This window comes from Leptosomus discolor, chromosome 7 (assembly GCF_034619465.1).
Source record: "Leptosomus discolor isolate bLepDis1 chromosome 7, bLepDis1.hap2, whole genome shotgun sequence".
Lineage (NCBI taxonomy): Eukaryota > Metazoa > Chordata > Aves > Leptosomiformes > Leptosomidae > Leptosomus > Leptosomus discolor.
Window position 1 is genome coordinate 64310541 of NC_141397.1, and position 23695 is coordinate 64334235.

Sequence of the window (23695 nt, forward strand, 5' to 3'; positions counted from 1 at the left end):
TCTCAAACCTACATTTTCTCCCTCAAGTTCCCAAGACAGCAAAAACTGTCTTGCACACAGTCATACTCGCTACAATCCATGTAAACACCCAGGCAAGGCGGGGGATTTGCAAAGCCAGCGTCCTGTGACCAGCTTCCCCACGGGAGCCTTTCGGGCAGCTGCGTTCAAAGCCCAACAAACACACAGACAACGCTGCGTTTGACAGCATTTGAGGACTATGTCAGAGATGTAGGTTTGCTTGTCAAACGAAGACACGCTCCTCGAGCTCACCCTAAGGACTGCCAGACCCCTGGAGCCGAGGCGAGGAAGCTACAGCAAGCACAAGTCAAGGGGACATCCTCCTGGAAAATGCCAAATTCTGGACCTGGCAGCTACTTCAAGGAGAGTTTCCATATTTTACCCAACAGTTGCTTAATGCAAAACACGAGACAGTCCCTTAAGTATCTGGATTTTCTCTGATGTTCACTACAGTTCACTTGCTGCCACAATCCAAACAGTAGCTACGTAAACTCGTTCCTACGCAGCCCAATCCCCGTGGATGGCAGACGGCGCTTCGGCACGCAGCTCGGAGCGTCGGCTCCGCTCCCGCGGCCACGAGTGCCTACAAAGGAGCTGTTACTCAGCTTTGCTGCAGTAAATCCCTCTGTATACGTACTTCACTTCTCAACAGTTCGTGTTTTCAGCACTTTAGAACTGCTCCTTCAGCTAACAAGCCAAACAAAGCATTGTTTTAAATACTCAACTTAAAACAGCGTATCTCTGGGCGCCTAAACGAGCAGGATTTTAGGAGGATGAACTGCTATGCAAGAGAATTTCTTTTTAAATGAAGTTATTTCTACCATCTCACTAAAGTCATTCTGCACAGATTCTGAAAAGCACAGAGGCAGTACTTCACAGGCTATTTTATCTCATTTAAGGAACTATGACTAACTTACAATTCTGTAGAGGAATGCCAATTTATATCAACACACCACCTTGTGCAGTCATTTTTTTCCCCTCATAGTAGAAGATTTACAGAGCTCCAAGGTACTAACAGTTATTGAACGGTAAAATAAAGCTCTTCAAATATATACTGATAGAACAATCTTCAAACAAAGATGAACCTGAATCTCAAACTTAAAATAACTGGAACTGCTCAGCAAAATGAAACTACAACGCACAGGTTTTACGTTAAAAGCTCACAGGCCACAGCTCACGACAGCAAGATGAATGAAGGAGGCCAGAGAAACAAAGAGTGCAAAAGACATTTCCGCCCAGATATTCGCCACTTGATGTGGATATCATCACAAGCCAGAACGTTACACTTCAACATATAGGTCGTCTGTTGTTTAACTTCCTTTTTTTTCCCCCCCATTTGGGCATATAACTGGATTAAGCAGCACACAACATATTATGTAGATCTCAAATTTGTGCGTGCAGGACCAAAGAAGAACTACATACCATGGCCCTTCTCTATTAGAGGACAAGCCCTACGGTATATGTGCACATACTCGAGCCCCAGGAGCTCCAGGAGCACTGGGTTTACCATGGATGAGCTCAAGCCAAAGGCCCACGTGTGGCTGATGCCCTGCACATTCTAGAGTTGCCACGAGAAAAGAGGTGGCCAGCAGCAGACTGTCAATCCTGGAACAATTTGTGCAGCCGAGTCCCAGTAGCTGTCTCCTACGGGGGTATCTTGGAAGCACACAGGCGACAGGCAACTTTTGACACGTGCTTCAGACCACCCCTTCAGTACGTGACACACATTTTCCTGCAAAGACACCTCTTCTAACCGCAGCACTTGAGAGCAGTCACTTATCAAGACCTCCAACAGGTTAGTGTTCTCCCTGCCTACTGCCGACTCCCTCCGACCTCCTGAACAGATCTGGGACAAGGGATTGCCAGCACTGATCCATCACCCCAGCCGAAGCCTGATGGACAGCAGAGTCGCTCTGGCGGGTCAGCAGTGGCCCGTGTACCATTGCCACAAACAGGACCGTACAACAGCACCCACAGATTGCAGAGGAGAACCAAGATCATGCAGCGAACCTTCCTTAGCTAAATAACGAGGGGGAGAAGAAAAGGCAAACCGGAAAAATTAAGACTCATCACCTGGCACCACACGCTGAACCTCATGGGGTTTCCTACCTGCCTGTTTCCCCCCAAAGTCTGTAGATCCACCCCAAAGACTTGGGCCGTAGAGTTAACAGAGTGCAGACCCTTACAGCTATGGGGAATCCCACTTGTAAGGCTCCTGACCCTTACTCCTCTGGCAGAAGGGTTAAGCTGTATGTATTTGCCACAGAAGAAACGCTTCTGCCAGCATAGGCCCTGTAGAAGACACGGCTTTCAATGCCTGGTGAGACACAGGAGGCTTTGACCCTGCCTATGGAGCAATATTAGGAAGAGCAGAAGAGGAGGAAGGAAAGATGTATTAACAAGCACCAACAGCAAATGAATGGGTTCAGATGAACTCAGGACCTGGGTTACACCCCAGGTGTTCATGGGGAGACACCTGACCATCACATCAGCAAGGCTCATTCTTTCCCGTCACTCAGCCCCAACCTTCCCCCTGCCCACTCCTACCACTTCCCCTCACCCGCTTCTGAATTTAGATCAAACTCCCCTGGTCAAACAGCACAGGAGCGCTGAGAGTTCAGAAGATGCCATCTCAAGATCTGAGGACCCACAGCAGCTACATGGAAACTCACGCTGAAGCCCGAGCTGGAGCAGAACATCACCAAATTAATCAGCTACCGGAGTATTTTTGAAGGCTCTAGCGAGCGTCTGCGAACTTCAACATTTTGAAGGCTTTTTGTCTGAAACGGAACAGCTTGTCACTAGGATGACTAACAGCTGGATCTGATAAAATTTAAGTCCCCGTTCCAGAGCACAGGCAGGTTGGAGAACGTAAGAGACAGGTCTCCAGGCCTTTGGGGTTTTAATAGTTAATTTTTGTTTAAGTCTTAAAACTGATGCTGCAACACTTTGGTTGAAATGAAAACCCAAAAAAGTGCAGTCTCTTACAGGCATTCTGCCAAGGGAAACAGCAACACTGAAAATTTCATACCACCTATTTACATTTGGCAAAGTTATAAACAGCGCTATAAGCTCACCTGCAAACAGCTAGGTAACCTCCCAGCCTGCATTTAAAAGTGTAAAGAAAACAGAGATGACCTAGGAAACAGACAGGCTTCTCTAGAAAAATCTATTTGAAGAGAGTAAGGTACATTTTAAAACGCAGTAAGAAGCACATGCTCATTGATCCAACCTTGTTCAACCTTGTTTTGTAGATGGCAGAATTATTTCAAGGGTGCCACATATTTTCAAACACGAGTTTCAAATTATTACTGCATTTACTGCAGACTGTAAGAAAACAATATAATTTGGTTGGTTTTAACCAGAGGCTGTTACCCAGCCAACGTTACTGCAGCAGACTACACCTTGAGCACAGCATCCAATTAAACACCACAATCTTTAGTTACCATAATCAGCCAGAAATGGTGAAGACGAAATAACCTCCACATTTGTTCAGCACCAAATCCCAACAACTTATGTTTGTTAGCGACTAAGAAACTTTGATTATAACTGACTTGTAATAATAATAACCACCTCCGCTGTTTACGTGGCACCTCTACAAACAAGATCCTTTCAGAAATTCTAACCGATTCGAAGGACATTGAGGGAAGATACATTCCACCACCTCAGTAGCCTCTTCTTCCCTGCTGAACTGTGTGAGTCCACCTACAGGAGAGGCTCAACGAGTCAGGATGAGATACTGCTCGAGCTTCAGCCAGGAAACAAGGCTAACTGAAGTAAAGCAAGTCCTCGACAAACATGCTCACTAGCTAACAAGTAGGAGTCACGGCGTTACTAATGGCAACGCTGCTCCCCCCAAAAAAGGGGAAACTCCAGACAGGCAGAGGGTGGAAATCCCTCTCCGACAGCTTCCGTGTGTGTGTATAGATCAAAGGTTGTCTTTGCATCTACCTCCACCGAGCCTGTAGTTACGCAGAAACTGACCCTGCTCTACAGTCCAGAACATCTGCTCTCAGTGGAGGGAGAGATTTGATTAGAAAAGACCACAAGGTGCATGTTCTTAAGAGGGCAGCAGCCTGAGGGGCTGTCATTGATCTTACACACGCACCCAGGGGTGCCTCTTTCCCTCAGCCAAGTTTCCAGATCAGTGCAAGAGGAACACCTGAATCACACCTACCCAGAGAGCTACAACAACGGGTGCCTCAGAAGAAAGTCTAGAGATCAAGGAACCACAGGCGTTCAGACACTTTCTTACAATCCCTCCCATAGGAACAAGAATCCACAGACACCAAACACACCAGAACACCATCTTCTGGTTACATAAAAGATCTCCTCTTTGACAACTACATCAACTGTATTTTTCAGAACCATTCATTTTGAAATTGAAGAAAGTTTGCCTCAACTCTAAATGACGAATGAACGATTTGTTTATAATAACGATCTTCCTTAATTCAGCTTGAAATCTTCAGGTTTCAAAGCGTGGGGAAATCTAAGCCCAAGGAGACATCACATGCCCATGGTCATCCAGGACACCAGAAGCGAAGGGGAGAATGGAACCGAGATCCCAAACCCTAGTACGATGCTCATCTACCCAGAGACCACCTCCACAAGCCGCCTTTTGCTCTGTAATTCTTAATTCTACAAACTGGCCTTCTACCACATAACTACATTTTCCATACTTGAAGGCAGCAAGATCCACAAACATTCCCATTTTAGATCAACCCAACTAAGTTCACTAAGGGCGTTAATTAATCAGCATTTCTTCAAGGAACCACCTTTCAGAATCAGCTTACAGGTCAACTGAGTTTATCTGAACTTTATGATGCAGCTTCTGGTATTTCTTTCAAATCATGTTCTAAACACCCTGCTCACTCATGGAGTACAGGATCATGCTGAACCACTGAAAATGTCCCAGATCCTTTGAACAGATCAACCATTCAAGAAAATTTCCATTCATATCTAAAAAACCAGTAGCGCCCAGGATTGTATTTAAATATAAAATGAAAACATCTAAAACGACTGCTGCCAGAAACAGCACATCAGAAACAGAAAAAAACCCATTGCACACCTTCTTTGCCCATGCTTTCACAGGCAAGAGCTGGGAAAGTAAAATTCTACTCAAGTAATTTCCTCTTATCGTGCTGCAAATCAAAACATAAAGCGGATTCAAAGGGCAGGTACCAGGGGCGGTAACACACTACGTGCTTCCCACCCACATCAGCTGAGCCGTGCTAGTGCACAGCAAGAGGAGAAAGAAACTCGAAAAGGACTGGGAATAGCCCAGTCCCTAGTGCTCCGTGCCAGTTTCCACGGGGAAATCCGACCAGGGCCAGAAGAAACACACCCCGGGCTGGGCTCTGCTCCCCAGCCGGCTGCTCGGCGCTGCTCCTCCGTGGCAGCGCTGTTTTCTACGCGCTGCTCCCGCTCGGCCCCGCACAAGCCCTTCCACGCTCCTCTGCCCCCGCGCACACACTAAGAGGCTCCTCCTGGAAGAGACGGACACGTTTACGACCGGGGTTATCACACACACCGCCCCCACCCCGCCCTCCCCAGCCGGTCACCGCGTTCCCCGCAGCCCTCCGCTCCCCAGAGCGCACAGCAGCACCAGGCCTCCGGGAAACCGAGCCCTTCCTCAACGGAGACCCCGCGGCCAGGGCGGGAGGCCCGGGAGGGAAAACAACCGGCAGCTTTTCCACCCCTGGAGCCGCACGACCCGGCGGCCGAGGCCCGCAGGGAGCCCGGCCCCGGGGTCCCCGCCACAACCCAAGGCTGCCAGGCCGCGGTGGCGCGCCCCCGGCGTCGTCATGGCAACCCCGAGCAGGCCCGGCGCGGCCCTACGCCCACTGCTCCCACCCGGTCCCGGCGGGCGGGCGGCCGCGGCCCTGGGGAGCAGCAGCAGGCCGCAGGGTGCGCCCGGCCCCCGCGGCGGCGGCCCGCGGGGCCCTGCTTTGTCCCTGCCGGAGGTGGGCTCGCCGCCGGGCCCCACCACGTTACCTGAGCGGCGGAGCGGCCGGGCCGGGCCGAGCCGAGCCCCGGGAGCGAAGGCGCCGCCGGGCCGCGGCTGCCGGTTTGAGCTCAGCGCCTTCCTGGGCGGCGGGCAGGCAGCAGCAAACCAGCGCCGAGCTCATCCAGGCGGCCAGGCAGCGCCGCCGAGCGCCGAGAAATCGATGAGGCGCTCTCGCCGCCCCGGCGGGGCGAGTCTCCGCCACGCACCGCGGGGTCCCCGCTGCCCACGGGCGGCTGCAGCAGCCCACGGCGCCCCGCCTGCTGCGGGCGCAGCCTGGTGACCACCGCGACGACTTACCGGCACGTTGCCGTGGCACGACGCGGTCGGTCCGCCTCCCCCGCGGGGCTCGGACAGCGGCGCGGCGGATTTCTTGTTTCGGCTTAACGAGGGTCGGTGTTGCCCGGCACTGAGAACCCCCCCCCCCCACGCACCGTGACCGAAGGGGCAGCGCCCCCCCCCCCCCCCCCCGGCGGGGTGGGCACGGTACCGGGCTGTGCCCCGGGTGAGGGGGGAGCACGTCCCGGGCCCAGCTCAGCCACCGCCGGGCAGCGGGGGAGAAACGCGAGGAAACGGTTTCACCCCCACACTTGATTCTGTCTTTTGACCGGTTGGGTTTAGTTGAACGCGAGTTTCCGAGCACTCCCTCCCCGCCACCGGCATCACGAAGATTTGCGTGAGGCTAAACGAAACGTAACGGATGGAAAAGCCGCTGACGATCGTCTTTCCCGGTCGGCAGCACGGGGCCGGTCTGTTCCCGTCGGGATCCCGGTGTCCGGTACCGAAAATGCCAACCGGGGCGGAGCGGGGACAAGCGGGATCCGTTGACCGGCGGCGGGACCGGTTGACCGGCGGCGGGACCCGCTCTGCTGCCTGAAACGGTGGACGAGTCACTCGTTGGCTGAGGTGTGTTTAATTGGATCTGAAGAAACGCTAATTCCGTCCTCGATACCGTACCTGCTCGAGTAAATAAACGCTCTTTTATGTAAAGTCATCTTCCCAAAGGTCAGATGAAAAATCAATACATAAGCAAGAGTTAAACAATTTTGAATAATTTATTAGAATTCTAGCAAAGGTGTAAAAGAGGCGACTTCTGTCAACAAAAGTACTCTCTTAATGGGATTTGAACAACAAAGGAAAAACAATATTAGCAATAAATAGCGTAATTCGCTCTAATCTGATGCCTCAATTCGCCGTATGAGAAAACGTTAATGATACGGCTGTATTTGTCACTGTCAATTAGCCGCTAATTTATTTGGTGGATTTGGGCATCCACGGAGGAACTTTTCCGCCTCCCCCGGGGCCGCTTCTTCCCCGCCGCCGCGTACCGGGCAGCCTCCCGCCGGGGAAGCGCCGCTTCTCCCTACCCCGCAGGGCTCCGCGGAGAGGGGAGGGGAGGGGGCGGCCCCGCACCCCTCCTGCGCCGCTCCGACCCCCGCGGGGCGGTACGCGGGTGCGGAGCCTGCGCGCCCCCCCTCCGCCTCCCCCCCCCGTCCGCCCCCCTCCCGCCTTGGCCACTCCCCCGCAGCTCCGGCCCCTCTCCCCGCGCCGCGCTTCGCCCGGGACCTGGCGCACGGGCCCCGCCGCTTAATTAAATTAATTAGGGCGCAACGCGGGGAGCTGGGCGGCGGGCGGGCTGGCGGTGGCCTGGCCGCAGTGCCCCGCGGCGGGCGGCGCGGCCGGGCGGCGGAGAAGGGGGTCCATTCAGAGCTCCGAGGGGAGGTAATTCTCCGGGAACAAGGGGCAGGCTTTGCAAAGTATAAATAGTGCCACTTCAATCGCGGCGTCGCTGTCAGACCCCGAGAGCCCTGCACGTCGGGCGGCACGGCTCGGCACGGTACGGCACGGCTCGGCACGGCCCCGGGGCGCCGCCGCCACCCCGCCCCGTGGATGCCCGCCCGGGGAGCCGGGGCAGCGCGCCCCTGAGCCGCGGCCATGGAGGAGCTGACGGCGTTTGTCTCCAAGTCGTTTGATCCCAAAACGAAAGAGAAGAAGGAGCTCATCACCTACCGCGAGGTGCTGGAAAGCGGGCCCTTGCGCGGAAGCGGAGGGCAGAGGGAAACCGGCGGAACCGCGGCGGAACCGGGCCGCGACGAAACGGGCAGCCCCGCGGCGCGGGCGGGCGGCGGGAGGTCCCCGCCGCGGGAGCCCGACGCCGCCGCCGAAAGAGCCGCCGAGGCGGCCACCCCCAAGCTCAGCGACGGTAACGGCGGCACCGGGGGCTCCCCCTTCTTTCCTTTTCCCCCACCCCACCCCCCCACACACACCCCACCCCCCCCCTCCTCCCGTCCGTCGGGGTCGCTACGCGGGAGCGGGCGATGGCCGCGCACCGGGCGAGACGGAGCGCGGTGGCGGGGGGACCGGGGCTCGGCAGCGGCAGCGTTCCGGGGGAGGCTGCGGTGGGCGTTGTGGGCGGCTTTCCACGTTTTCCCGATGACGGGAAATCTGCGGGCAGCCTCGAAGTTTATATTAAAATATTTAAAGAAGGGTTTAACTCGCTCCTAACACGATCCGTTCCTGCTTAGCACCCCGCGGGAAAGCCGCGCTGCCAACGAAACCCCGCGCACACGGGCCCGTTCGTTCCCCCGCGGGTCGCGGACACGCGTGGGGCCGGGCCGCGCTGCCGATGCTCAGCCCCGTTTCCGCACCGGGTTGCTTTTTTCAGAAATGCCCCGTGGATTATCCGCGCATTTTCCGCGCCGGGGCGATGGCCGCGGTGCTCGGACCGGGGCCGCCCGCCGCTCTCGGTAGCTGCGGGAAGGCAGCCGGGCCGCGCACGGCGGAGCGGCCCCGCGGTCTCCGCGCCCACCGGCGGGGCAGGGCGCGTCCCCGTCGCTACGCGGGGACCCGCGGTTCGCAGCCGCCCTTTTGTTCGGACGAGCGTTCCCGGCGGAGCGCGGCGCGGCCGGGAGCATCCCCGGAAAAGGGCTAATTAACAAATTAGCGCTAACGAACGGGGCGCGGGAGGGGGGACAGGCAGCCGGCGCAGGGCCCAGCGGGCAGCTCTGCGGCGCGCAGGTCCTGCGGGGCTCGGCGCAGGGACCCCCGCGGTCCGGCCCGGGGCGCGTCTCTGGCAGAAAAAAAAAAAAAAAAAAAGAAAAAAAAAAAAAAGAAAGAAAGAAAAATTAAACAACGAAAACCAAATCCCTGGGAGAGAAACGGGTTCGGTGTCGGGGCGCGGAGGGGCCGCGGCGACCGGCGGAGCTCACCGGCGACCTGTTGCTGCGCTTCCCCCGGGTGGGCAGCGGGGCTGGAGCCCCGGAACGGGTCGGTGCGGACCCTCCGGGGCGGCTGGCGGTGCGGGAGAGCGGCCCGCCGGGGCCCCGTTCCCTACCGCCAGCGGTTACCGGAGCCGAGCGGCGGGGCCCGGAAAAGCAGAGACCGAGGCGAGCGGGCCTAGTGCGGCCCCGGAGCACAGGCCCCGCTCCCGGCTGGCTGAGCCCCGGAGCTGGCGGGGCTCCTGCCCCGGAGGGGAGCGGCGGGCTGCGGGGATGAGCTCCGGCCGTGGCAACCGGGCAGCCCCCCAAGCCCCGCGGTCCCCCCGTCCCGCCTGTCTGACTGCGTGTGTCGTGCCCAGTCTCCCCAGAGCTGAAGGACCGCAAGGAGGATGCGAAAGCCATGGAAGACGAAGGGCAGACGAAAATCAAGCAGAGGAGGAGCCGGACGAATTTCACCCTGGAGCAGCTGAACGAGCTGGAAAGGCTTTTTGACGAGACCCACTACCCGGACGCCTTCATGCGGGAGGAGCTGAGCCAGAGGCTGGGGCTCTCCGAGGCCAGGGTGCAGGTAGCCAAGTCGTGCGGATGCTTTGGGGAGGGAGGGGGGGAGGATGTGGATGGTGGAAGGGGCCAGCTCGGTAAAACCGTGCCCCGTCCCCGCCGCTCCTGACTGTCAGAGAGACGAGAGGGGGGGGGGGGCTCCCGGCGCCGAATTGCGCCCAGCAAATCTGTAAAAATCCCCTCTGCCGGGTTTTCTTGTGGTTTGACTCCTGGGAAGTCCCTTGCCCCTCGCTCTGGCGGGTTTTATTTAATCTCTGCGTTTATTTCATCTCTGCCTCGGCAAGAGCTACAATGGCTATTTTGTTGGCGGTGGCTGCGGTCCCTCTGCGGGCTGCTCCCGGCGCAGGGCTTTCCCGGGCGGACGCACCAATTAACTTTATAGATGTAGTGACCATAAACTAAATTAGGAACTGCTAAGTGCGAGAAAAAAAAATAAAAATAAAAATTTACAGTCCGTTTCTCGTCGTAGTTCTTAAATTTTCAGGGAAGCGGCACGAAAATTGGAGTGAAGTGCACAGACCGGCTTTGTTCGGATTTATGAAGTACAAAAGTCTGGGATAAACCCAGGCTATTTTAAGCGGTCTCCCGTACCGAGAAGCCACAGCTTCCTTTGATTTAACCTGCGCGTTTAACCTCGGGCTGCCCTCCCAAAGTTTTTCCAAATCGGTTCCTGGGCTGGTTTCTGCGAGTTTTGCCGGGACGAGATGAAGAGTGAGGAAGGGAACTCCTCAAATGAGAACAAATGTAGCTGCTCCGGTGTATTTCCGTTCGAATAATAAAAGAAGAGAAAATGATGGTCATTATTTGTTTGAACACATGGAGTAGTTTTAGGCCCCTAACATCTGCAGCTGCTAGAAAGTATTGCTGTAACAGATACTCCCCCTCAATCTTTGTGCTCGTAGGCCACCATCTGCACCCAACTATGCGCACAATCCTTGGGGGGTTTCCCTGCATCTTTGTGAGAGGGTAAGGACAGAAACAGAGCGCTCACGTTGAGCCGAAAAAGTAATCGTGAGCAGCTTTTGTCAGCACAGCCTGTGCTCCCCCCCTTCCCCCCCCCCAAAAAAAAAAACCAACAAAAAAAACCCCAAAAGTCCTCATTTTTCTCGCTCCCTCGTCAAACCTTACCAAAACCAAACTAAAAAGTTGCTGGGCTTCAACTTGGCGACGAGCAATGCAGAAGGGAGGTGCTTCCTTCTGCTGGCTGTTTGCTCGACAAAGAACGCGGCGGCGGCGGCGGCGCATAATCCGCGCTCCCATTATACCAAATCGCAGGGTGCATAATAACTTTTGGAGATTTACATAGATTAAACCCATTCCCTTTAAATCGTTCCGGAAAACGCTTTGCAATATTTTTTTATTATTATTATTTTTTGCCTCGCATCTGCACTAATTTGTAAATTACGGAATGCGCGTTGCCACGGGAGGCTGAGGGCGAACATGGCTGTTGGGCAGATTTGCCTCGGCTGAAGTAAATGACAGGGCGGGGGAAATTCGCGTTTATATTTGTCTCTTCAAGTAAGACTTTAAAAAAAGATTTTTTTTTAAAATTTTATTTTTTCTCTTGGCCGTGGGGAAAGGTTGGCTTGGTGGCTGTGGCTTCTGAGATGCGGTGCAGAGGTCTGTCTTTAAGCAGGAACGTTTTAAGATGCGCTCTCCCTCCTTCTCTCCCTCCCCTCTCTCCTCTAAGCGAGCAGAACTTCAATCTGGAAATTTATTTCAACAATTCCCATTTCCAATATTAAAAGTATGTTCTTGTCTAACGCGCGGCCTTTTCTGTGGGAGCAAATTAGATTATCATGATAATGAGACAATTATTCCGCTTCTGGGCTACACTCCACTGCACAGAGGAACAGAGAAATTCTAAACTTCTTTGGAGCGAAGCTTTTATGATAGTAATTACCCCCCGCCACCCCCACCCCCCCAAAAAAAAAAAAAAAAAAAAGAAAAAAAAGTGAGTCATTAAAGTCTTGGGTGTTTAGTTTTTCTTGAAGATAAAGCTAATTAATTTATTTATTAATGAGCACGATCTGCTCAGGCCTGGCGGTGCAAACATCCAAACCCATTATCGCCAGTGAGTATTAGATGTCAGGGGGCGACTGGGGTCTTTTGGGACCCTGATGTGGAAAGACGAAACCGGGGCACGGAAAGTAATTTCTCTGGAACCAGCACTCTGCGAATGTCGATTTTCTGTATATTTTGACTTTTTTTTTTTTTTTTTTTTTTTTTGGTCCCCCCCCGCTTTACCTTTTGCGTTTCGGAGCTCAGGAGCGGGGGCTGCCCGGGAGGGGGGAGCCCAGCCGGGTTTCTTTGTCTGCTGGGGTGGTTTTTTGTTGTTGTTTTGTTGTTTTTTCTTAATTCTCGTTGGGTTTATTTTTTTTTTTTCGCGTGTGTCTCATCCCGTGTCCCTCCCTCTCCCCCGCAGGTCTGGTTCCAGAACCGAAGAGCCAAATGCCGAAAGCAAGAAAACCAACTCCACAAAGGTACCGGGGAGAGGGGGATGATGCAGAGCGGGTTGCACACGCGTGGGACAGCCGGCTGGGGGGGAGGGGGGAGTGTGTGTGTGGGGACACACTGTGAGTGCCTCTCCCTCGCTGAAACACACACACACACACCCCCCCTCTTTTAGGGGTGCTCATCGGCGCCGCCAGCCAGTTCGAAGCTTGCCGGGTGGCCCCGTACGTGAACGTGGGCGCGCTGCGGATGCCCTTCCAGCAGGCAAGTGGGGCGCGAGTGGGTGGGTGACACGGACACCCAAGGCGGGGGGATACCCCACCCCCAACCGGTGGCGGGTGGGTCGCTGCCACCCCCCACCCCCCCCACCCCCCTTCTTTTTTGGCGGCAGGTTCAGGCGCAGCTGCAGCTGGACAGCGCCGTGGCCCACGCCCACCACCACCTCCACCCGCACCTGGCCCACGCACCCTACATGATGTTCCCCGCTCCTCCCTTCGGGCTACCGCTGGCCACCCTGGCCGAGTCCGCCTCCGCCGCCTCCGTGGTGGCCGCCGCCGCCGCCGCGAAGACCACCAGCAAGAACTCCAGCATCGCCGACCTCCGCCTGAAGGCCAAGAAACACGCCGCCGCCCTGGGGCTGTGACCGGGAGCGCTGGGGTTTGGGCGATAAAAAGTGGGGGAGGAAAAAAAAAAAAAAGGAAAAAAAAAAAAGGAAAAAAAAAAAAAAGGGGGGGGGAGGGAAGCAAAACAGACGAGGGAGAGGAGAAACTGACGGGAGATATATACTTATTTAAAGAATTAGAGGAACTAGACGCGCAGCTGGGAAGTTCACAGGTTTTGAAACTGACCTTTTTCTGCGAAGTTCACTTTAATACAAGAAATTTGATAAGAGAGGCGGGCCTCCTTTCACGTTGCATCAGATACTTGAGTTTAACAACCACGTCTGGAATAGCGACAAAAAGAAGAGAGAAAGACGACGACGAAAAGAAAAGGGAAAAAAAAAAAAAAAAAAAGACAATGATTTCTCTGCGAATTTCTAATGGGAAACTGTCCGGGATCCTTCCTGCAGCAGCATTCCGGTTGCATGTATTTGTATTTCATTGATGGAGTCCTTTGAGTCACTTGCACTTCACCCCCATCTTTAGTAGGAAAAAAACCCACAAACCCAAACCCCAAAACCCACCAAACCGAACCAACGTGGCTGGGGGTTCTTTCTCTTTTAACCTTGGAGGGGAGCAGAGAGAGGGAGATGAAGCGCTGCCTTTTCCACTCCGAAATCTCGGTGGGTCGGGTTGGCTGCCCCACCACTGCGACGAAAGGGAGCGGGGAGCAGCAGGAGAGCGGAGCGCGTCCCTCTGGTGCCGAGGGCAAAACCCGCCACCCAAAGTGTTTCACCCCCAACCGCCGCTTTCCGCCCCGGCACGTTCCGAGCAGAGGTACTGGGTACATGTGAAATATGTTGATACACACGAACAAAGTTTATTTTGGCTATAACTTGTGAATTGATAGTTGACTGTCAAACATTTACATTTTATCTCATAAAGGTGTATCTATTCACGTAATCCTGTGATTTTTTTTTTGTTGTTATTATTATTATTATTATTTGAAAGACGTATAGCTATTTAACCTGGGGTACCTTGCAGTCGGTGATTGTTATCCCAGTTTGCCATCAGACCCTCATGCTTATGGCCAAGACAGGGGGAAAGCTCTTCTACGTGACCTTTGGTATGGACGGGCTTTGTATCTATTTGTTCTCCATGAAAACAAAATTATTTATATCGACCATATTTTTTCTAGTGTATTTTAAGTTATTTTAAAAAGGGGCGGGGAGGGGAAAAAAAAAAAAAAAAGATGTTGTTATTTCATTACATTTGTTGTCGGTACAATATATTTTGTTTCACTCAGGTTTGCTTCACCTTTTTTAATCCATTTTCGACGTCACGAATTTCAATAAGTGCCAAGTAATGAATTTAAGACACTTTGCGACCTATTGACTGAAAAGGGTAACGTTTTAGCGGACGGTTTCACGTCACTTCTGGTACTGCTAATATTAAATCATCGGTGATATTCTTTCTTTTCTGTGTTTACACCTTCTGTAGAGCTCGCACGTTTCTTTCTGCTCCGTAGATATCGCGACAAAGCGACAGCGCCCAGTACGACGAGGAAGCACCGCACACCTCTGCGCACCTTTTGTTACCGCTTTACATCCGTTTTCCTGAGTTTCGGCTTCACAAAACTTAACGCGGCGTTTTGATTTGGCTTTTCTTTGGAAGAAAAAAAAAAAAAAAAGAAAAGGAAAGGAAAAAAAAATAGACCGGTGGAAGTTACATAGCAATTGTGTCTTTACAAGATCTGTCAAGTTCCCTCAGGTAATAAAATCGAGGAAAATGTAACGGCTCGAAATATTTTCCAGGGAAGGAACAGGGGGAATTTGCACCCTGCAAAATTCGCGCCTCGCTCCTCGCCCCCCGCGCCCGGGCAGAGCCCGCACCCCGCTCCCGCCGCCGCCGCCCGGGGCCGCTCGGACCCGCCGTGCCGTGGCGGAACGGCCGCAGCGCCCCGCTCCCCGCCGGGAGCCACCCGCCACGGCCAGCGGCGGAGGGCCCCGCCTGGGCACCCGCTCCTCCGCGCCGCGCCCGCCGGCACGCCTCGGTCCTTGCGAGGGCTCCGTGAGGAGAGGGCGTCCGCCCCGGGGGTCCCTCTGAGGGGACGGCGCCCGCCATAGCGATTTTTCTGAGGGGAAGGCGCCCGCCCCAGGGGTCCCCGTGAGGGGAAGGCGCCCGACATAGTGATTCTCTTGAGGGGAAGGCACCCGCCCCGGGGGTCCCCGTGAGGGGAAGGCGCCCGCCACAGCGATTCTTTTGAGGGGAAGGCGCCCGCCACAGCGATTCTTCTGAGGGGAAGGCGCCCGCCACAGCGATTCTTCTGAGGGGAAGGCGCCCGCCCCGGGGGTCCCCGTGAGGGGAAGGCGCCCGCCACAGGATTCTTCTGAGGGGAAGGCGCCCGCCCCGGGGGTCCCCGTGAGGGGAAGGCGCCCGCCCCAGGGGTCCCCGTGAGGGGAAGGCGCCCGCCATAGCGATTCTTCTGAGGGGAAGGCGCCTGCCGTGAGGGTCCCCGTGAGGGGAAGGGGCCCGCCACAGCGATTCTTCTGAGGGGAAGGCGCCCGCCGTCGGGCTGCCTGTGAGGGGAAGGCGCCCGCCGCGGTACCCCCCGCGCCCAGCCCCGCAGACCGGGCAGTGCCTGCGGGAAGAGGCCCGGCCGGGGAGGAAGGCGGGCGCTGCCCGGGGACTGCGGGGAGCGCGGGCGGCCCCGCTGGCTTGTCGCGGAGAGGCGGGGGGGAAGCGCAGCCCCCGGACCCCCCCCCCATCGCCCCCGCCGGGCGCCTGGCCGGAGAAGCGGCCTGCCTCCGGCGAGCCGTGCCCACTCTCCGCGGGGAAGGGCTCCTGCGGGCCCGGCCGCCGGCAGGCTGCGCGCAGCGGCGAGAGCCGGCGGCGCCGCTGGGTCCCGCGCAGGCCGAGCGGCCGCGGCCGGCGGAGGCTGTGGGGCGGCGGGAGCGAGGCCGAGCTGTCCCCGCGGGGCGGGCAGGGGCAGGGGCAGTGTCGCCATCCACCTCCCTCCGCCGGCGGGGAGCCCTCCCGGAGAGGGCTGCAAGGAGCAACGGCAACATGAGCTAATAACGGGTGGAAAAGGATAGATTTTATGTTGGGTAAACCAGCTTTATGCAAGCAAAAGCAAGATCCCGCTAATTATAAAGTCAATAAAACTAACGGTGGTGTCGATTGATCCCCGAATAAAGAAGTTAATTAATATGTGCACGAGCAGCTAATGCTGCAGCCCGGTCATTGCGGCCCCGCAGTTCACACCCCGAGCACAGCCTTGAATATGCTCGGTCTGCTCCAGATAAACTCCTCACGTCTTAGCGCCTCTGCTTAAAACACAACTAGTTTAACTACAGTTGCCCAACAGCCTTGTGCGGGTTACTGATGTGCGTAACGTAAGCTGTGATGCGTACGTACGATGCGAGTTTCAAACCTTTACAATATGCTCGGATATTGGCCTGTCTGCCTTCAAGATGATTGTAATAAAACCCATGAAAAACGTCCTTTCATCCTGACAGGGAAAGGTGATTGGACGGTGTGAGACAACTGTGTATTTTTCAGCGCAGCTGTGATTAAAATAAAATAGTCTTAAAGGGATATTTTTGGACGAGAATACTCACATTCCGGGTTTCCTTGGACTGGAATACCTAACAAGCCTATAGGCCGACTGAAGTTGGCTGGAACTCTGCTGTTTCTATTTTATTTCTTAGAGTGTCTGAACCTATATAAAAACCTGTAGATTTCATGAAATTTAATTATGACTATTTCAGGAGCCAGCCAGCACACATACCCTACGTGCTTTCTGTAGATAAAATTTTAGCATGGGATTTACATGGAGATGTTCTGGCCTGAGAAGGGGATTTAGAGAAGAGATGAAATAAATCATGTAGGAAGGAGCAAACACCTGTTAGTGTCCTGGTAGAGCCGATCGCATGTTCGCAGCAGGAGCTTAACGCAGATTCTTACTCGGCGAAGCAGCCGTTCCCGCGTCCTCTTCGTTCTCCACAGCAGCACGGCGCTAGGTGAGCAGCGAAGTGCGATGGCAGCCAGGTGGCCGGCAGAAAACTCCCAACGCCACCGCGCGATCTCCTACGATAGACTGCAGTTCTCTGCGCAAGAACACGTGAAAGGAGAAAGAAAGCGAGCGCTGGCTTTGCCCAGCGCGTAACAGTCCATGAAAATGCGCTAAACGCTGTGTATAAAATTGATGTGCCTCACTTTGTTCCTTAGCAGCTCAGCTTTATTCCAGGCAAAGCTTCTGGCCGGCGCGCTTAAACTTGCCTTTCGGAGCGCCGCATCAGAAGAGCGCTTGAGCCGCCGCCGTATCCAGCCGATGGCTCTGTGCCGCGGCGGTGTGCCCTTACGAGTACGGCAGTCCTTCCAGTGAGCCGCGGCTGAACACTCAAGGAATAAATAATGTGTCTTGTGTAACGGTACACACTGTGCTAACTCCCGCCCAGTAAATATTGATACTTGTCCAATTTCGTGGTTGTTCCCATCTCATTTGCCCTTGAATTTTCAGTTTCTCACTGTTTCTGAGCCTGCTCACCCTTACCGTGAAGAACCAGCAGGTGAGATGCACTGGAAAGGTCATCTCCTACACATATTTAAAAAAATAAAAGTCAGGTCTGTATCGCTTTGGCATTTTTGAGATGGGCAATGAACTTCTGAAAGGAACTGGAAAAATTTAATCTCATAAGTGTTCTCAGAACTGTGAGTTGTCCCTGTACACGAGTGGCTGGTCTTCCCTCCGCGTGTTCTTTAGGCAATTAAGGTAGTGTGAATGAAGGCAGTTCTCAGGGTTTTCTACACTGTGAATCTTGCTAGCTCGGTTGCAGAGTATGGCTGTAGGATGCGTTCGCGCTGTTCCACCAGTGCTTACTCGTTTCACTGACCGGGCAAAAGTGGAATTTCTGATGGAAAAGCCAGCAGAGCCCTCGATGCCCACCATCGACCTGACAACACGTGCTTTCTTTTGACAAAGAAAAGGAACGAGCTACACTAAGCCAATTTTGCCTCTCCTTTTAGGTTGGCGGGTGCCAGTGAAGGCCCCTGACCGCAGCTTTGCCCGCCCGCAGGCAGCCCGCCTGCGAGGAGAGAAGGGCGGCGAGCGCGGGGCGCTCCTGCCCCCGGGGATCGTGGGGATCTGCCGTGTTGTGTGCGTGTCGCGTCGCCCGTGCTGGGCGCAGGCCGGTGCTGCGCCCATTGGTTCGTGCTGCAGAAGGCAGCCCCCTTTTTCGGCAGTGCTTTGCACTCAGATGAGAGCCTCACCTTTTCCTAGAGGGCGAAGGTAAGCTAAAAGAAGAAAAAAAGAAAAAAACCCGCTGCTTTGCTCCAGCGGCCAACGCTGCGTACACAACCTGCCTGCTTCTGTGGGCTCAGAAATTAGGGGGTTTGGACTCTGCTGTCCCTTTTTCTGTCAGCCTGGCCCCAAGTTGCCAGCTCCTGCTGTAAGGTAACGGGAAGAAGTATGTACGCAAAGGAGCTTTGCGTGATGTTTCGCCAGCCTGTCTGCTTACCCCTCCTTCGCTCTGCCTTAAACTGTTTAATACTGCAGCTGGGGAAGACGTTTGAGAATGTTTTCTTTCATAAGGAGGCCTTTGCCCATCAGACGTGCCGTTCATTAAATAATGGTGCGATATCAACACTTCCACGCCGCTAAAAATCACCCAGGGAAGAATTCTGAGAGAGAATTCTGAAATGGGGAGGTACCAAACACGCTCCTCGTGGGCCAGTGCTCTGAGCGAGGGGCAGTTTGACTTTATCACCATCCTGAAACCACCGAGGCTATAAACCCGTGGTTGATGAAGCGCAGTGCCGGGGTAGTGTAATCTCTTATGAACGTCTTCCTCAAGTTAATTTAGAGAAGAAAGATAACAAAGATAACAGTTTTAATAACTCATTAAGGAAATGCAGCTGCATCACCGCTCAGGCTGATGTTCCACATCCTGCAGACTAATACCCGCATCAGTGCTCCTCCCTCGGGTTTCCCACCTGGAAGGGCACCTACAGGTCCTTAATGGTTTGTGCAGCCGGGCGGCTGTGGGCTCCGTCGGCGCGTGCCCGCACCGCCTCCTCCCTGTGCCGGCGCTGGTGCCCAGGTGTTCTGCTCTCTGAAAATGTCACCCTGGAGTTGGCGGCTTTTGGAAGAGGCGGCCAGCAGGCACCAGCTAGTCGGAGGTTGCTTCTGTCTGGTTCGTAAACGGGTCACCGGTTGCTTACATCCAGCCTTCGGTGTTTTGAATGCACCGTTCAATAGTGTCCCCTGCACCTCTGGCGTCACTCGACCTCTTTTGGCTCCTTGGGTTTGCGTAAAGTGGTCTCATTTCGCTATGAGATGGCAAACGCCGGCAATTTTGCTCGGAACTTCATGGCTCTGGGTTCATATTGACTTCAGAGTTCTTGCACTCCGCGAAACCCAACTATTTTAATCCTCCAGTCATCTGCCTTTGCCTAGCACCTTGCCCGCTGTGGTCACACGCTCCAGCAAGACGTTAACATGCTCTGCACGCTCGGTAACTGGGGAAACATTTCGTCACTCCCATGTTAGCGGCCGCTGCCGCCATTCCCATTTCCCCAAGAACAATTTAGACCTACTATTTTCTTTTCCTTACAGGAGGAGAACGTGTCCCGCAGGTCACCCTTGATGAGAACACCAGGCACAGCTTATGCACAACAGTGGAGTTAACCCGTGTTTGAACAGCTCACGCTAGAAAGAGTGTTGGAAGAATTAAGAATTGACCATGTTATTAGAATTTTGGAAACAACCAGAGGCACAACAACTTTTCTTGGAGGGCATTTTAGTTCAGTGACTCAAATACTTCTCCTGGTGAGAGCTGGCACCGAGCGATCGCCCCTCTCAGCATGCTGGAGGGCCGCAGAGAGTGCTTTAGCCCTTACACCGTGCACCACACCGCGGCAGAGATGGCAGCGTGCAAACTCTTAGTATTAACAACAACACACTTATGAAGCTCTTAGTTGTCCTTTGGGTAAATATTTAAGCAGTGGAAACTTGGCTGGCACTTACCAAGGTTGGTAATCTGCTGGAAACTCAGGTACTGCCTGTAGCCCGTTACAAAATAGCTGTGAATACTCAGAACCTCCTTTACGCCACTCCTCCACTTAACGTGTATACATTATTTATTATGCAGATTCTCTTTTATGAAATATTTAGATTTGGAAGTGTTTTGACATGTGGTAATCTTTAGGAAGAAGGTAAACATATTCTTTTTAAAAGAAAATGTAAATAAAGTATTCCCCCCAAATACCTTGGAGAGGTTAAATGTAGGACAATGGAAACCACATGTAAATGCCCCCGCTGTCCCTGTGCAGGAACGTTCGTATGTACTTCCACGGCCTTTGTGGACTGCAGCAGAAATTCGGCTTGGGGGAAGACCACAGCACCGAACCTATGAGAAAAAGAAAGCAATAGGCTAATGAATTAACTGTGTTTGATACCTTTTAAATATCTGGTTTAGATTATCCTAATTGCTTGAAGAGCCATTAATTTAAAGAAATACCATTGCTGCAACGTTCGTCCTCACTACGGAAAGCGGTGCTAACTAACCCGTGTGGTTTCTGGTAATTTTTTAGGTCATTTTTCTCCTCGTCCAGTACCTGTGGGCGGGATTTTGGTTATTCTTCTCCTGCTGCAACTGCGAGGCTGCAGGAGAGGATTCCCTGACAGGGTCTGCTGGCTCTAAAGGCCAGATCCTCACCTGGTGTAAGCAGCAGTACCTCTGTCTTACGCTCGTTGCATCAGGGAAAGACCTGACGCCTGGTGGGTTTCGTCCTTGTTCGTGCAGCTGACAAACAGCTTTAGAACAGGAAGCAGCTGAAAATTTTTACATATGCAATCAGTTTAATTACAGAAAGAGTCTGCAATATTTTCCTACCTAGGTAAAGGATTTTGTGTGAATTTCAAAAGTTAATTTAGCCATAGTAATATTTCTAAAGGAAAGATAAACATTCACAATTCATAAATTATTTTATGTTCAGATGTAATTAGTTTAGATTAATTTCTAATGGACTCGTTTTTCTTGTAATCAAGTGCTGATTTTCATGGGCCAGGGAAACGCCTGTGAATTTTCTCTCCGAGCTTTCTTTCCTAACATCTGCGCTGAGACTTCCCAGTTAAACAATGGAAAGGCAGGATTTACAGAGTGTCAGCTCGCCGTTCTGTTCCTGGAGAAAGATGAATTAAGCCTTCTGTTACAAACGGAACATATATACTTCAAAACAATTGTTGTTAGCCAAGATAGGCCCAAGGTCAGGCTAAGTGATGTGTGATGTGTTCCTGTGAGTAATGTATCTTTACGGCTATTTAAAGTGCGAATACATTTAATTTTTTTTCCAAACTTTTGCACAAGTTCTATTAAGTGTCCCGCTTAGTTTTTGGAAAAATAAAAATTAATATTGGCCAGGAGTTGCATTTGTTTTTAGCCATTTCCTACGGGCTCATATGCTCCTTGTTCATTACCACAGGGAAACACATGGTGGTTCAGGTGTTGTCAATAAGGAAACGGTAAATTTGGTCATGTCTGATTTCAGGAAACCTGAAGCAACAGCTTGCAGATACGTGGATTGATGTTAGGGGCTCGAGCGCCTTGAGCTCAAGCATGCATGGGTAATAACCGGACCAGAAAGAATTTTAGTTCTGCTGTTGGTAATCAAAAATGCCATTTAGTGTTTAAAAATATTTGCACTTTCACATTTTAACATCTATAAAACTGGGATAGTCATAATTTAAATAGGTTATTGGATTTGCAAAAGCTTAAAGAAAATGTAAAGAAATTCTGAGAGCTGTCCTCAAATCTGCACTGGCTTCTTCTTGCCTCGGGTGTCTCTATGGGCAGCACCAGCGCTATTGCTGCGCTCTCGTTTCTGTGTCGCAGTCCTCCTCTCGCACGCTGGTCTGGACCCTGCGTGCTGGATACACCCTGCACTTTCCTGACTTCAGCAGTACCTACCTGGCGCTTGGGCAACAACCTTTTATTTTAAAAGTGCTAATTCTCCACACATTGCTCATTTCCTCAAAGTTCTCAATACAGCTGAAAATCAGCTAAAAAAAAAAATCTACACACTGTCCTACAGCCACGTTTACCATCTTCCAGGTTCCTTGGTCATCACTGCGCTAGGGCAGGTGGCCAGCAAGTTTGTGGGAAGTTTTGGTGAGTTTTGAAGTCATGAGGTCAGTTTTAAAATCCCCCAGCTCACAAATAAGAGTTAATGGGCTTAACATAACCTTCCAGGAGATCTTCCCCAGCCCTCGTCTCTGGGTGTCTCGAGAAGGATGGCAACCCAGACGAAGCGCCTCCGTGTAGTACCTCGCAGAACCATTCCTAATTTCTTGCCTGGTTCTGCACATGATGTTCCCATCTCTGTGCTGACTTCCACATCTCTTCCCTGCCGCTGTCTCTCACAGGATCCCAGTCTCCCTCTGAAATACTTGCTCTGCATTTCCTTTTGCCCACCAGTCTGTATGATGCATTCCTGCCTTTTCCTGACAGCCCTTCTCCATGCTCCTCACGTCACCTCTCTTAAAGATGTTCTTTCTTGTCCTCGTTTCTCTCCACTGTCAGTCCTTTCTCCTGGACACAGCCTCGAGCCTGTTGAAAATGCCGTAGGGATTTTCATAGGTGCTGGTCTGAGGGTGGCTGGAGCACAGCGAGAGGCACCAGCTGGGTTTAGGAAGGCAAAATAAAACCTCGGACATCACATCGACTGTGTCAAAACCACTCAAAACCGCTGGGACTGCCTCAGCTGCCTCCGCCGGGGTGACGTGAGGGAGTTTCGTGCTGGTGAGCAGCACAGTTTTGGTGCCCGCCAGTTGCACGGTAACCCCAGGGTTGTGCTCCCGTCAGACCCTGCAAGGGGTAACGTGCCCTCCTCCGCGCCGTGTCGTCCTTCAGCGGCTTGTGGAGAGCGCTGCGTGATGGAGAGCTACAGGGCCCTGCAGCAGGGCTTGCGAGGGAGGTCTGCGTGCTGCATCAGGTCTTCTCTTGAGAACCCAAGCTGGGGGTAACCTTTCTCTTTCTCCTCTTCCACTGAGAGCCTTGCTCCTGCTCACAACTGCCTGGCAAGTGGCAGGAGACAGCAGAAGGCAGCCTCGCTGCTGGTGGAGGGAGACGAGCTCTCGCTTCCAGCAGGAGGCTTGACAACCTGTGCGTGGGAGGGAACGGCAGCGCGAGCAGCTTCATCTCAGCAGAGGCTGGTGGACAAGGCAGGAGGGAGGCCCAGCCTGGGGGGGGGGGACACGAGCAGCTGCTGCTGCTGCTGCTGGGGAGGTCAAGGTGGGGACTGCAGGGGAGGTGGGCAGCCCAAGGGTGAGCCCCTCTCCATCCATCCATCCCTCCCTGAGGCATGGGGGCATTTCTGCTCCCCCATCATCTTCCCCTCCCTTACGGATCTCATTCTCTTCCTTGCTAGAAAAGGAGACAAGATGCACTGAGACCCCGAGGACGTTTTCCAGCTAACCTGTGTCTTTACGGAGGGTGAGCGCCGTGGTGAGCGCTCTTCTGTCTCAGATCTTAAGCTGCTGTCTGCAGCAGCTGGTGCTGTCCTGCTCCCTTCCACTGCTGGCGTTGTTGCTCACACCTTCATTTTCCTAGGAACATGCGAGAGCTCCCTGGGGACAAATACCTATTCCCTGTGTGTTCTTAGGAGGCAAAATCCTGTGCACCCGCAGGACAGTCAGTAATACTGGGAAAATACAGCAAGACGGTATGTTTGTAAATTAGTTCCTCCAGCCAGCATATAGTGGTCTCAGGACGTCCCTCCGTAAGGTCAGAGCAGGGTGGGAATGGACCTCCCTGGCAGCTGGAGGTCAAGGGAGCTGCAGC

The 23695-nt window shown here is 53.4% G+C and overlaps 2 protein-coding genes across 2 annotated transcripts in view; one reads left to right on the forward strand and one right to left on the reverse strand.

Moving 5' to 3' along the window:
- Nucleotides 1-6146, reverse strand: part of RSRC1 (arginine and serine rich coiled-coil 1) — a 168523-nt gene extending 162377 nt beyond the window's left edge. The window contains exons 1-4 of the mRNA XM_086468617.1: nt 6013-6146; nt 5729-5900; nt 1736-1864; nt 1441-1576 (exon numbers count right to left, since the gene is read on the reverse strand). Coding sequence (XP_086324743.1) covers nt 1441-1576; nt 1736-1864; nt 5729-5900; nt 6013-6146 — 571 coding nt within the window. The remainder of the gene's footprint in view (nt 1-1440; nt 1577-1735; nt 1865-5728; nt 5901-6012) is intronic.
- Nucleotides 6147-7957: 1811 nt separating this feature from the next.
- SHOX2 (SHOX homeobox 2) lies at nt 7958-12898 on the forward strand. Its single transcript, XM_086468205.1, has 5 exons — nt 7958-8225; nt 9600-9808; nt 12227-12284; nt 12431-12519; nt 12647-12898. The coding sequence occupies exons 1-5, from the start codon at nt 7958-7960 to the stop codon at nt 12896-12898; spliced, it is 876 nt and encodes a 291-aa protein (XP_086324331.1).
- The last annotated feature ends 10797 nt before the right edge of the window (nt 12899-23695 follow it).